Source organism: Camelina sativa, chromosome 12 (assembly GCF_030686135.1).
Source record: "Camelina sativa cultivar CO46 ecotype springtype chromosome 12, ASM3068613v1".
Classification (NCBI taxonomy): domain Eukaryota; kingdom Viridiplantae; phylum Streptophyta; class Magnoliopsida; order Brassicales; family Brassicaceae; genus Camelina; species Camelina sativa.
Genome location: NC_141891.1, coordinates 880,553 through 894,627, shown reverse-complemented (window position 1 = coordinate 894,627; position 14,075 = coordinate 880,553). Strand labels below are relative to the sequence as shown.

Below are 14,075 nucleotides of genomic sequence, written 5' to 3'. Positions count from 1 at the left end.
TATTCTTCATTTATAATAACATATTTTTATAATTATTAACTAATAGTATTTCATCAAATTTTTAAATTCTCATTTAATGATTTTTGAAATTTGTAATTTCTTAGTATTAATTGATAAAAGTATACAGAAAATCATCCTTTGTGATACAAGAAAAAATTCTAGAAAATCAAGTATTCTGATACAGAGGGAGTAGTTTCCTTAATTTGTGTGCAAAAACCTTAAACGACAGTTAAAATAGAACGGAGGGAATATAATTTTCTCAAACAGTGTTTCTATTCAAATGTTAGTAACGAAGATATTATTATTTGAGTCTTTATGTCATTTTTATTGGGTTTAGTACTTAGTCGTAACGAGAGGGTTTTGCGCAACAGCCAGCCAACAGGTGTTGATGTTTTGGAAACTTTTTCTGTAATGTTCTTAATCGCAGGTAACAAAAGATATCAAAGTGTGTTCGTTATAATCATCTGTCCTTTACAATAATTTGATATACGTAACTGCTGGTACTTGAGTGAATGAATACGAAGAGGAAATCATCAGATTCGAACGATTATATTCTTTAGAAAAAAAGAAAAGAAAAAACAATCGACGATTGAGTGATTCTCTTCATATACAAACATTATATTAATTATTTGACCCATGTTGGTTGGTTACATAGAATTAAAATAGTTTCCTTTTCTTGACCTACAAAACCATATACTATACTATTATATTTATAATATCTCATCATCATCAAATTAAAAAGAAGTCATCGATTCATCATCATTCATCAAAGCCTATTATTCGATGGGAAGAATCACAAGTTTTGCAGATCTCATAGGCAAAATCAAAGACAAAGCTTCTCAAAGCAAAGCTGCTTTTGTCTCATCAAACACTAGAAGCAAAACTCTCCCTTTCCATCTCTCTGTCCTCCGTGCCACTACTCACGACCCTTCAACGCCGCCAGGGAATCTTCACCTCGCCGTTCTCCTCTCCGCCGGTTCAGGATCACGAGCCACCGCTGCTTCTGCCGTCGAATCCATCATGGACCGTCTTCACACTACCAAAGATGCTTGCGTAGCCCTCAAATCTTTGATCATCGTCCATCACATCGTCAAACACGGCCGCTTCATCCTCCAGGATCAGCTCTCTGTTTTTCCTGCTTCCGGTGGCCGTAATTATCTGAAACTTTCCGGTTTTAGAGATGAGAAATCTCCTTTGATGTGGGAGCTTTCTTCTTGGGTCCGATGGTAAAGTTATAAATAAATAAAAATTCGATTTTTATCATAAAGTTTGGATTTTTATTGTTTTTTTTTTTTTTTTTGTAGGTACGCTTTGTATCTTGAGCATCTTTTATCAAGTTCAAGAATCATGGGATTTTTCATATCTTCGACATCGAGCACAATTCACAAAGACGAATACGAAGAAATGGTTTCGTCTCTCACCAACTCTGATTTGCTTCGTGAGATGGATGCGCTCGTTGGTTTACTAGAAGAATCATGTAAAATCCCGGATCTACCCTTCTCCGGTGGTGGCAAATCTCTAGCCGACAAAATCACTCACTTGGTTGGGGAAGACTACGTGTCTTCGATCAACGAGCTTTACACGAGGTTAAACGAGTTTAAAGAGCGGCCCAACAGTTTGAGCTTCGGAGATACGGTCGAGCTTGTCTGTGCTTTGAAGCGGCTCGAGAGTTGTAAAGAGAGGTTGTCTGAAATCTGCCATGGGAATTGGAAGAGAGGTTGGATCGATGGGTTCTGGGGTTTGGTTCTTGAGGTTAAGGGTATCATTGGTGATTTAGAAGATACTAATTATGGGCAGATTGAGAAATCGATTGTTGGGTTTGGGTTTGGGAAGAGAGAAAAAAGATACGAATCGGCTCGGTTTACCGATCGGTTAGTTGGTTACGGCGATGCTGTTCGGTTTTCTTCGGGTAGATTTTCTAATGTTTGATCGGTTTTGTGGTTTCTTCTAGTCAAAGATTTTTTGTTGAGTGGACGACTTTGATCTTCTTGTTATTTTTTTTTTAATTTAAATTTTGGTCATATTGTCTTGTAAATGTTAAATAGACAAAAAAAAACGAGGTAAAAAAGTCTCTATTTAGCCACACAAAAAATACAAGAAAACAACGACAACATAGATGTTCATTTTTCATTATCTCTGGATGTTGTTTGTATTATTAAGAAGAATGGTTATGTTTCTGTCTTTATCAAAAATAAAAAAAGGAAAACGTTAAGTGAACCTTTTCAATAATACTACAAGTTGTTGAAAAGAAAAAAATAGAGAAAAACATTAACGCCAAATGAAAAATGGAAACATAAATAACATGTCAAATTTAAATTTGTCCCACATGGCTAAGTTGTACAGGGATGAAGGCCCTGCAAAAATTCAGTTATAAAATAACCTTCAATCTCTTGGACAACACTGCTTCAATAGATAATATTTTTGGTCGTTAAGGCCTATAGTATCACTATCATTATTACAGTACTCTATATGCCTTTTAGCCTAATGAAATTTCGTTTTATGTTTTTTTTTTTTTTGTGTGCTAAAGTCAATTCTCTTAATTAATATACTTATATAGAAATACTAAATTAACAACTATAGTATTAAACAAGATATATTATTAAAAAATAAAAAGTTAATGAAGAAAATTACAATCAGAAGCTTTGCCCCTCAGGTTTATCCCATGGCCCAATCAGAGTAATAATACAAATTTCACGAAGACTCCAAAGGAAGAAAACAACAACAAAGAGGAGGAAGATAATACGAAGAGAAATGTATGAATTAAGGAAAACACAGAAAGGGAGATCTCTCAAACAAAATCATAATAAGAAAAACCAAAAGGAGAGGGAGATAGAGATAGAGTAATGCCCAAGGCAGCTCAGTTTCTAAGCCAATACGACGGCGTACAAGGCTCCTGCAATGACCGTGCTCACAAGGAAAGCTTTGTTAGTCAATGCTGAGTCAGCTTCCGGTGCGTCTGGTCCTGGAGCAGGAGCTGGTGTTGGACCTGATGGGCCTGGAGCCATACCGTCTGGTTTCGGGGGAGAAGCCATAGGGGGTGTTGTGGGAGATATGGTCGGTGGTGAGACGGTGGGTGGAGTTGTTGGAACCGGAGTGGGTTCATTGACTGGAACCGGTGGTGAAGCAACTGGAACCGGTGGTGAAGCAACTGGAGACGGTGGCTGCGCAGTTGGTGTAATAACAGGAGAAGGAGACTCTACCGGCGGGAGAAGCGTCATGGGTGCTGGAGCCGGAGCTTGAGCGAGACATGAGGTGGCAAATACACCAAGAAAGATCAGAGCTTGCAATGTCTTAAGAGCCATTTCTATCTCTCTCTCTGTTTTCAATTTCTTTCGTTTGTTTTGACGAGAGAGATAGAAAACCTGAGAAAGATATCTTTGTCTTTGCTTGGTGGTGGAGACATTAAGGCTAAATGGCTTCTTAATATATACCCATAGCTAATTAAGAAGCATTTATATTTAATTATTTGATACTTTGGACTCTTTAAATCATGCAAAGCACACATACCTAATAGATATTTCTTGAATTAGTATATCAGAATAAGTAGTCTCTGCCAAGTACCAAGTCTCTTGAATTTGAAGTTTTCTTCAATTAAATTGTCTACAAATCAAGCTTATATAAATCTGACGTACGGATCTATTAAATTGTAAAAATGAAATATTTTCATCGAGCCAATGTCACAACGTTGATTGACATGAAACTAGAGGTTGTAGTTTTAATTGGGTTAAGACATGTCGTGTTAATTAGAATAAGGGACAATCTTGGGTTACGGTCTATTATGTAGCAATGCAATTAACACATCAAAAAAATTTACTTGAGATATCTTAAATCACACACTATTTAGTTTCGTCAACAGTCAAGACCACGCGCCATACTTGGTTCCCACTAAGCTTAACGACGAGGCAGACAACAAGCAACCTATTATTATCTGTGAATGATTATGACATTTATATTATAAGATACCAATTCTTATAATATTTTACAATCATACTTCTATTAATAATTTTTAAAAATTTGGGGGAAGTTTGGTTGTATACTTGTATTGTATCATCTTCATCCTAAACCGAAATTATAAAGCCAACCTATATAACCACCCAAAACCAAACCGAATTCTAGATAACTCATGCTAATTAAATGCACATTACGTTAAATATGGTATGGGCTTTGGATCTGATACCCGTTATACAATGTCCAAATATTTAAAGTCTATGTGGGAATTGTAACGTTTTGAATGGAACAATACTTGGGTTCACCCCTAGGAGTGAACCTCTCCATTCACCCCCTTATAAAATAAGAAATAAAATCTGTATACATTATTATAAAATTATAATCTTAAATCGCTTTTTAATAAATTCAAACCGACATATATAAAATCTAAATCCTAACTATCTCATTTGTGAACCCAAACCGACATATAATTTCGTTCTACTTGTAAAATCTAAACTCTAACCATCTCATTTGTGAACCCAAACCGACATTTAATTTCGTTCTAATTGTGAAATCTAAATCCTAACATCTCATTTGTGAACCCAAACCGATATATAAATTCGTTCTACTTGTAAACTCTAAACTCTAACCATCTCATTTGTGAACCCAAACAGACATATAATTTCGTTCTAATTGTAAAATCTAAATCCTAACCACCTCATTTGTAAATCTAAACCGACATATAATTTCGTTTTAATTGTAAAATCTAAACCCTAACTACTTCATTTGTAAACCCAAACCGATATATAATTTTATTCTAATTTTAAAAATCTAAACCAAACCAATATTTAACTTTTCTTAATTAAAAGTATACAGAATTTGTTTCCTTAATTTTGTTTGCTTTTTAATTTAATTTTAATTTATTTTTAAATGAGATATTAGATGGAAGATTCTTATTGGCTGAGAGAACATGGATGAATGGAGAGGTTCACCCCTAGAGATGAACCTAAGTATTTTTCTTTTGAATGACCCGCATGAAAAATTTAGCTTCATTTGAATTTATACTTATTTTCAAAGGATTTCCTTTTTTTTTTTTATGTGACAAGCCATCAAATTTTCTTATTTTTTAAAAGTTTTATTTGCCAAACATATATTATCTTAGTGTCATCCTCTTTAAACCACTAAACAAACACTTCATTTTATTATAATATTTAGAATTTGTAAATTCCTATAGCTTTGGTTTGTTTTTCAAATGCAATTTATTTATATGTAAAATATCCTCAATATGTTGAAATAGAGTTATTTGAAAATTAAATTAAATAACAAAAGATTTTACAACTATTAATAAAATTAAATATTATTAACAAACTAGAAAATTATATGTTCATGACACATGTTCTCTCCTAGTAATGATAATAAGATTTTTCTCTCCATAACTTCTTTATTTTTTAAAGTTTATTTTCTTTAAGAAGAAACTTATTTTTAAGTTTTTAAAAATAAAAATTCATTCAATGATTCTTAATTTTACAAGTCTTCCTAAAAACATTCACAACCACTATAAATGACCTTTATTTATTTATAAGTCCAATGATAAAACCTTATTTTTTTTTGTTTTAAAGTTCTTATAGCGAAACTACTATAATTAATTAATAAATAAATAAAGTCTACCCCACACACATCGCAAATAAAAAAGATCATTAAAAAAAGAAAAAAAAACTTTGGAAATGGAGCAACCGACGAAAGAGACGACAGTGAAATCGGAGGTTCCAATGAATGATCGGAATCCAAAGCCACCGCATAGTGCTGATCTGAAGCCAGTGGATGATAAAGGAGCCGAGGATGCGAGTTCTGTGATATCTTTATCTGATGAATCTACGACGCTACATTTTGAAAAAATCGAGACGAAAGGAGCCGATCAAGCCGCACCGCCGGCTCGAACAGCTTCCGGATCGAGGAAATCGGTTCATTGGAATCCAGATTTGGTTTCTGAATCTCCTGCACCGGATCAGAAGACCGTCTCGTCAGCGGGATCTAATAATCCTTACGTCGCTCGTGCTCCCGCTGAAACTTCGGATGCCTCTTTGAAAGGTGTTTTAGAAACGGTATCTCAAATTTTGTTCTGTTCCCTTTTTGCTTATGAGAGATGTGTAAACGTTTTTTTGGAAACTGGATCAGAAACTATGGAATCTGTGAAAGGTGTGCTTGGGAGATGGGGAAGGAAGGTTGGAGAAGCAGCTATGAAGGCTGAGAGCCTTGCCGGAAACACGTGGCAACACCGTGAGTTTCCCCATCTTTATCTATATGGTTTGCATTGTTCGTTCGTTAGCCCTGTGACATTTTTATAGGGTTCGATGGAATTATCACTTCTTCTTGATGAGTTTATGCATTGTGTGTGTGTGTGTGTGTTTATGTATGGTTGGTATGTCTAACTATTAAATCTTGGTGTCAACTATAATGAATCAGTGAAAACTGCTCCGAGTTTTGCTGATGCTGCAATGGGAAGAATAGCACAGAGTACAAAGGTTCTGGCGGAAGGAGGGTATGAGAAGATCTTCAGGCAAACCTTTGAAACAGTTCCAGAGGAGCAGCTGCAAAACTCATTTGCTTGCTACTTGTCTACCTCAGCTGGTCCAGTCATGGGTGTTCTTTATATTTCTACTGCTAAACTTGCCTACTGTAGCGATAACCCTCTCTCTTATAAAAATTCTGGCCAAACTGAATGGAGCTATTATAAGGTAATTTTCAGAATATTCTAGTTATGAAAGTGTCTTTTTTCTTTTTTTGTGTGTGTTCCATAACTATGTGGCATTCACGTTACTTCATTATGATCCATCAAGATTAAGAGCGACTAGAATGAGACCTCATAGATGATAGCAGCAACTTAAGCTGAATAACGTTAGATTCTGTGACCACTTTCTTGTGCAGACTATGATAACACTTATTATTATTGTTACTTATATCTTCCTTTTATTAAACAGGTAGTGATCCCATTACATCAGCTTAAATCGGTTAACCCGTCGACAAGCATAGTCAATCCCGCAGAAAAGTACATCCAGGTAATCTCGGTCGACGACCATGAGTTTTGGTTCATGGGTTTCTTGAACTATGAAGGCGCTGTTACATCTCTGCAAGATACATTGCAAGCCGGTGCCTTACAGTCGGTGTGATATACCCTGGTGCATTCTTGATCACAATAGCCTTTTTTTTTTTTTTTTTTTGTTGCAAACTAAATTATTTGATTCTCTCATTCTCAATCAGTTACCATGTCTTAATATACCAAATATCATTCCTTTGCTAAATGTTTCTCCTAATCATATTTATTGCTAATAAAAAAAAACTAATTGGATTCTAGGATATAAAGTTTATTATGTTTTTGATAATTTTGTTAGATTTTAGTATATGGTTGTAATAAAAAAGATGATTTTGTTGTTACTCTTCCTATCTCAATTGCACTGCTCTATGGGATAGCAAGCATAACTCTTATTTCAGTCGTATATTAAATAGGATTTGCAGAAGAAACAAAGTTCCAAAAAAAAAAACAAACATAAATACCAGCAAATAAGTAGGGCCAATCAATCCCTTTACCATTTCCATCTGAGTTCATGTGCCCTGGTTCGATTCGTCATCTTGTCCTTTCCTGTTTTATCTTCACCAGTTGCTGCAAACTTGTTTCTCTTGTCCAAATTCTCTGTTTTCTTTGTCTTTTCGTTGTCTACTTCCTTCTTCCTCTCAGTGATCTCTATCTTGGTATCTCCTTCCATCTTTATACTTATGTTAACCTCCAATACTCGCTTGCTCTTCCTCACTGAAACATCGAGGGACGCTTCTCTTTCCCGTCTTTGTTCATACAGTCGGCGCAGCTTAAGCGCTAGGTTATAGATCCCATCCTTGAATTCCCCTTCCAAATTTCTTTCGATTTCCGTCTCAAGCTCATCCCGAATCCTCTCTTCTTCTTTGGACAATAAGAGTCTCCTCTCCTCCTACAATAAATACTTGTAAAACAATCAGTAGCTAACAGCTTTTCTTTCCATGACCATGATGATGAATGGTTACTACATTAAACGCAATTTGTCTACATGCAATTTACTTACGTTCTGTCGACTATAGTCTTGGTGATGGTCCATGGCTTTACAGTCCCCTCTTTATGTTGTCTATGTTTCTTTCTTAACACCAGATTCACAAAATGGGGGTTATAAAACAAGATCGTTTTGACATGGACATTGTCATTGATGGGGGGTCCCTCTCCTGTATTAGATAGTTTGGTGGTCCAAATTAATTGTAGCATTGTAGGGGTTTTTAAGTGACCGTTAACTAAAACAACCTCTGAAGCATTTTTACGCGCCAAATATCAAATCTAATTGCAAGTCCGGTAATTTTAGCATTAGTTTGATGTCCTTATAATAATTGTTGGTGAGAATAGTAGAGTAGTGCTTTACTTATAAGGCTGCTCTATGGATTGCTTTAAAGTAGGATCTATACTATCTCTCCCTGGACTGGATATTAAGAAGAAGAAGAAGAAGATTCATCTGTAAATCAAATACAGTACTTTATAATGAAAACCTTTTGTGAAGTATTTTTCTAAAATGTTTTAAATATATTTGGGCCGGCCCAACCCATGTAAAAATCATGGCCCAATAAGGAACCCTAGAAAAAAAAACACATCACAAGACAGATTTGAGAAGCCGAAGCCGAAGCCGAAGTGACGTTTCTCTCCATACGAAGATGGAGGTCTGTACCAGCTCTTCCTCTACCATTATCACTCGTCTCCCTTCGACTTCGAGTATCAACCGCCATGGATACCTCGCTTTTCATGGAATCTCTCTTCCTCTCCGGCGAAACGTTGCCTCTGTCCTTCTCCACTCCCGTACCCGTACGACAACTGTGAAACCCTCCTAGGTTCCTGTTTTTTTTTTTTTTTTTTTTGTTTGCTGTGTGATTCACTCATTGGCTCGCTCTCTCTTCCATGTTTCTTGTATTGCGTTATTGGATTATTCAAAAAACCCCCCAATTTGGATAAGCAATTAACATTATCATCATTTCGATTTTTTTTTGTTTTTGTTTTAAATTGGATTTGTTAAATTTGGTTTTTGCGCTGATGTTATCTTGTGTTTCAACTGGCTAGGCACGTTACTGCGTTGTAGTAGAAAGTTTCCAGGAGAAACAGTCTTTGAAGAAACATCAACTGGAGGAGGAGGAGGAGGAAAAGGAGGAGTCAATGAGTTTGGTGATGATGGAGCTGTAGAAGAAGAGATAAACTCGACTAGTGAAGCTCAAGCTGAAGACGAGCACCAAACTCAAGCCCTAGAGTTCTTCAACGACATTAAGGTATCTTTCTTTACCAGGAATGTTATTTTTTAATGTATATGAATTGTATTGTTGTCTCTCGCTTCGCTAAGATAAGAGTAACCCATTTTCTCATTTCATCTATGGTAGTTCTTTATGCTTGATGATTTTAGTGTGTGTCAAATGTGATGATTATGTAAATGTTTAAAGAAACATTTGTTCCTATTGAAGTTTTTTATTCATCAACATGAATATCTGAAAACCTAACAAGTGACTGATGTTGTGATTTGTCAATTTAGCTGGTGGACTCAGACAAAACATATTCAATCTTGCTTTATGGGAGTGGTGCAGTCGTTGCTCTCTACTTAACATCTGCAATCGTCAGTTCACTCGAATCAATCCCTCTGGTGAGTACTACTCTCTATCCCGTAAGGAAATGGTATTTAATATATTTTTGTACTACTTATAACCCTTTCATATTGAATGTTACAGTTTCCTAAACTAATGGAAGTGGTTGGTCTAGGATACACACTCTGGTTCACTACCCGTTACCTGCTATTTAAGGTAAGCAAGCTTGAGTGTAAAACTTAAAATTCATGGTGTTTTCGTTAAAAACAATTCACTTTATTTGCAGAGGAACAGAGACGAACTCAAGACCAAGGTTACTGAAATAAAAAAGCAGGTTCTTGGGTCTGATTGTGAGTGAGAGTAGTCGCTAGTTTTTTTGGCTTCTAGAAATTGTTCCTCACAGGTTTTTTTTTCGTTTTCCCACTCGTTTTTATGGAAACAACAATAATGTACCTCTTTTGGGTTTTTTCTACTTCTGTTTGATGATTAGAATTTTAGGATGGTTCCAAGTAACTTAAATTCGATGTTATGTATGTGTAGTTTTCAATGTTTTCGGTTTCGACTTTTAAACATGAGAACCAACGCTATGCATCTTGCAAAATGATACCATAAACCCCTCTCTCTCGCTCTTTCTGTTTTGCAAATACCTAGATTTTAATCGTGTCATTCCAAGCAACGACATTTCTCTCAGGCAAAATGATATCAAAACCCCACACTTTGAATAAAAAAAATAAACAAAGGAGGCTCCCACTATCGTGTTTCATTCAATACCATGTTTCAAAAGAAAATAATGAACTAAAACTCCTAACATCATACCATAAACTCCTTACAAAATAGCAAACAAGTGATTGACAGCAATATGTGGTCTTACTACTACTATTAATTCTTCTCTTACAATTTTTTTTTTCTATGATAACAACTATTTTTGCTTATATCTTAAAATAGAAAAGTAATTTCTTTATAAATATTCCACAAAACAAAATATTCCATAAAACAAAAAAAGAAAAAGAAAAAAACAATACGATTAAAATGGTAAAAGAAGTCGGACATGTTAGTTTCATCATGTTTGTGATGATCATTATCGTATTGATTTCAACAGCTAATAAACATTTTAATATACTCTCTCTGTTCCTGATAAATTGATGTTTTAGAGAATATTTCTTGTTTCTAAAAGATTGATGTTTAAAGTATTTTAATATTAAAAATGTGGGAAAGTGAAAAAGTGGAGAAAATGTTAGTAAAATAAATCATTAGACAAATACATGAGTGACCATAAATAAAAATAAATAAATTATTAGAAAAATAAAGAATAAATTAATTACATTCTTTCTGTCTTAATATGTGTGACAAATACTAAACATCAACTTATCAAGGATAGAGGGAGTATGAAACTATGAATCTCGGATTTTGATCTTTTAATTTTATTTTAATTGTTTGTCTACACTTAGGTTTTGAATTTTGATTAAACCATCTAAACCAAAAATTAACTAACGATATATATATATATATTTTAATGGATGGTTTCTTTTTGAAATTTATTAAACAACTAGTTTCGAGCCCAATCCAAAAAGAATTCTTAACTCAGCAACCAGGTTCAAGCCTGACCCAAGAAAAATTCCAAAATAATGTATCCTAACACGAAGCAAGACTCAAACCTCTAAGACATGCAGTGCAGGAAAGGGCGACACATTATGCAATAAAACTTGTCATATTGACGGTTTTGGCGTCGGAAGATGTTATGGAAAAAGCACAACAAAGATATGCGCATGCAGTTGTGAAAGCGGATTTCCACCTAGAATTTAAAATAAGCTTTCTAAAATTTATTGAATAACTAATAATACTATTTGATTATTGAATGAGTGATGAAATAATTGCTACGTCGATTACTTATTACTCTTTGTTCGGTTCTATGGTATGCATCATGTATATATATCTTACTTTATATGATAAAATTACATTTTTGCAATGTTTTTAATTAATTAAGATTGACAGTTTTGGAGAATAATAACCATTTTTATATCATCACCGGAAACCCAAAATAGAGTATTAGACCTTCCTCAATCGGTTACAGCTTGGAGGTAATTGAATTGGAGGAGATCTTTGAGAAGTTCAACTTCCGGGAGTTGCTGCCACTGAGGAAGACGGTAAGAAGGATATGAGTCTGAGGAGAAAGAGGATGTAAAGAAGAAGGTTAACTCAGACGACTCCGACGAGGAAGAGCAGGAGGATAACTACCACCACCTCAGAGAGAAGAGAAAGGCATCTCTAATAGGCATTCGGATTCCCGAACCCGATCGGGTTCGGGTTTTTGGGTTTAGACATATAGAATCCGTTCGGATTTTCTATACTTTCGGGTTCGGGTTCGGGTAATACCTGTTCGGGTTATTCGGGTATACCCGAACTCAATCGAACCATGAACAAAAAAAAAAAAACTAATTTTTATTTTTTTTATAAATTTTAGAAAACTTGTATATATATAAATATTTAACATTTCATTTTGAGACAAAGAAACTGAAGTGGCAAAATGGTTAATGATGTATTTGTAAATGTTCAAGGTTGTGGGTTCAAATCCCTTAAAATACATATTTTTACATTTAATTCGGGTGGGCATTCGGGTTCGGGTAATACCCGAACCCGATCGGGTATCCGAACCTCAGAGGTATTGAACCCAAACGGGTTTTGTACAATACCCGAACCCGAACCAAACCATTCACTTCGGATCGGATTCGGGTTCGGGTTTCGAGTCCGGGTAATATGTTAGGGCTATCTAATAAAAAGAAAAAGGTCTTATCTCCTCAAATCCTATTGTTTTTTTACCTTTTTTTTTTTTTTTTTTTTTTTTTTTTTCTGATTTTAAAGTTTCTGACTATTCTGTTTTCTTCTCAGCTTCAACGGAGGATGAAGATTGCTGAGCTGAAGCAGGTTTGTGATATTTTTGAGTAATGGTAGTTAACTATATGTTCCGTGATTTGTGGGTGTGGCACATTAGGGGAATTATATCAAGAGGGGATAGAACATCTTTGATTGTGTTTATGCTTAAATGGGTTTTCACATTCTTTTGTGTAGGAACCAGTGTGTAACCGACGGAATGATACGATACATTTAGGGGGAATTATTTTCCTGTTTTCTCTGTGACAAAGGGTGTCACTGACGGAGGAATGATACATTGGCTTTGTCCACAAAAGGGTGAGTAACAACATTATAAGCTAGCAGACTTTTTCATGTATATTCATTTCACACACCTTGACATTCTGAATCAGACTTCAAGTATTACACATATTGGTCTCATTATTATTAATTCCATCATCTCATTTGCACAACTCTCATGCTTAGTCATACTTTAGTTTAACTGGTTGTGTTCATGATCCTTCACTTCGATTTTGATCTTCTTCAATTCTTACAGCTTTGTAGCACCATTTCATATTCCATAAGAGTCTGCTCATCTTTTTTTTATTCTCAAATCAAGTTACGTTTTCTTTTTCTTTAGGAACAATGTCCTTGTTGCACCAAAGCTTAATTAATGTTGTTTTAGTTGTTTTGTTTGTTCAGAACTGATCAAAGGGCTTGGAAGTTGAATGAGATTAGATTGAAAAAAAAAAAAACTATATTTTCAAAAATAAGAGACTCAGTATACCATTGGAGAGGATAATTTTAATTTGAATCTTAAAGGTTCTTATTTTATAAACCAACAGTACATAATATATTCATTAAAAATTACAACAGTATATAAGAGATTAAAAATTAAAACCCACCATTGGTGATGCCTTTAGATGAAAAACCCAAAATAGAGCATTAAGAATATATATATAAATATACACATAAATTTTATTTTCAACAAATTCATAAACGTAGACACAATCCATAGTAATAAATGTTGTGTGTGATAACTGATACGTAAATATTTAAACGAAGAAAGAGGTGTTTTTAAGAAGTGGATTTCATAACTGATACTTAATTTAAGAAGTGGATTTCATACATTTTTTACCATTTAGCGACCCTCAAAGGTCATGGTCATTTCAGGAACTGTTCCGGATACGCTCTCCTGTAGTCCTCCTCTGGACGAAGACCCAATATCCACCGGTGATTTAGGTTGTGGTATTGCCTCTGTTTCCCTTGCGAGCATCAGACCCACCGTAGACATCGTTGGCCTGTCCTCTGGTAGGTATTGAACACAAAGCAGGCCGATCTGGATGCATCGCAAAACTTGTTGTGATCGAAATACGGACGACGATAATGAGTCTTTGATTGTCGGATCAACGATCTCTAGCCCGTTCCCTTCGTTCCAGTGATACCATATCTGCCATTTATATATATAATTAAAAAGTTTAAATCTTAAAGAAAGAAATAATGCAAATAAATATATACAAATATAAGAAAACTTATTACATACGTACGTGGTTGAGAAGAGTGTTTCCGTCGTTCAGATTAAAGAAATCGACATTCTTCGTGCCACTGATCATCTCAAGAAGCATGACCCCGAAGCTGAAAACATCCGATTTCACTGATATTGTCCCGTC

At 34.9% G+C, this 14,075-nt stretch overlaps 4 protein-coding genes and 2 pseudogenes across 5 annotated transcripts; 3 read left to right on the top strand and 3 right to left on the bottom strand.

The window, feature by feature from the left end:
* Nucleotides 1-261: 261 nt before the first annotated feature.
* On the top strand, nucleotides 262-2,021 carry LOC104729329 (putative clathrin assembly protein At4g40080). Its single transcript, XM_087477774.1, has 2 exons — nucleotides 262-1,226; nucleotides 1,305-2,021. The coding sequence occupies exons 1-2, from the start codon at nucleotides 784-786 to the stop codon at nucleotides 1,927-1,929; spliced, it is 1,068 nt and encodes a 355-aa protein (XP_087333900.1). The 5' UTR covers nucleotides 262-783; the 3' UTR covers nucleotides 1,930-2,021.
* A 559-nt stretch (nucleotides 2,022-2,580) lies between these two features.
* Nucleotides 2,581-3,403, bottom strand: LOC104729328 (classical arabinogalactan protein 3 pseudogene; annotated as a pseudogene). Its single transcript, XR_015574238.1, has one exon. The product of XR_015574238.1 is annotated as a classical arabinogalactan protein 3 pseudogene (transcript).
* Nucleotides 3,404-5,513: 2,110 nt separating this feature from the next.
* Nucleotides 5,514-7,281, top strand: LOC104729327 (GLABRA2 expression modulator). The gene is made up of 4 exons (XM_010448263.2): nucleotides 5,514-6,015; nucleotides 6,103-6,204; nucleotides 6,391-6,662; nucleotides 6,906-7,281. The coding sequence occupies exons 1-4, from the start codon at nucleotides 5,652-5,654 to the stop codon at nucleotides 7,092-7,094; spliced, it is 927 nt and encodes a 308-aa protein (XP_010446565.2). The 5' UTR covers nucleotides 5,514-5,651; the 3' UTR covers nucleotides 7,095-7,281.
* A 106-nt stretch (nucleotides 7,282-7,387) lies between these two features.
* Nucleotides 7,388-8,116, bottom strand: LOC104729326 (uncharacterized). The gene is made up of 2 exons (XM_010448262.2): nucleotides 8,019-8,116; nucleotides 7,388-7,907 (listed from the first exon to the last, which is right to left on the bottom strand). Exons 1-2 carry the CDS (start codon nucleotides 8,049-8,051, stop codon nucleotides 7,509-7,511), a joined length of 432 nt encoding a protein of 143 aa, XP_010446564.1. The 5' UTR covers nucleotides 8,052-8,116; the 3' UTR covers nucleotides 7,388-7,508.
* Nucleotides 8,117-8,596: 480 nt separating this feature from the next.
* Nucleotides 8,597-10,187, top strand: LOC104729325 (protein CURVATURE THYLAKOID 1D, chloroplastic). The gene is made up of 5 exons (XM_010448261.3): nucleotides 8,597-8,797; nucleotides 9,050-9,252; nucleotides 9,510-9,617; nucleotides 9,703-9,774; nucleotides 9,845-10,187. Exons 1-5 carry the CDS (start codon nucleotides 8,650-8,652, stop codon nucleotides 9,914-9,916), a joined length of 603 nt encoding a protein of 200 aa, XP_010446563.1. The 5' UTR covers nucleotides 8,597-8,649; the 3' UTR covers nucleotides 9,917-10,187.
* Nucleotides 10,188-13,546: 3,359 nt separating this feature from the next.
* Nucleotides 13,547-14,030, bottom strand: LOC147930086 (putative serine/threonine-protein kinase receptor pseudogene; annotated as a pseudogene).
* Nucleotides 14,031-14,075: the final 45 nt, after the last annotated feature.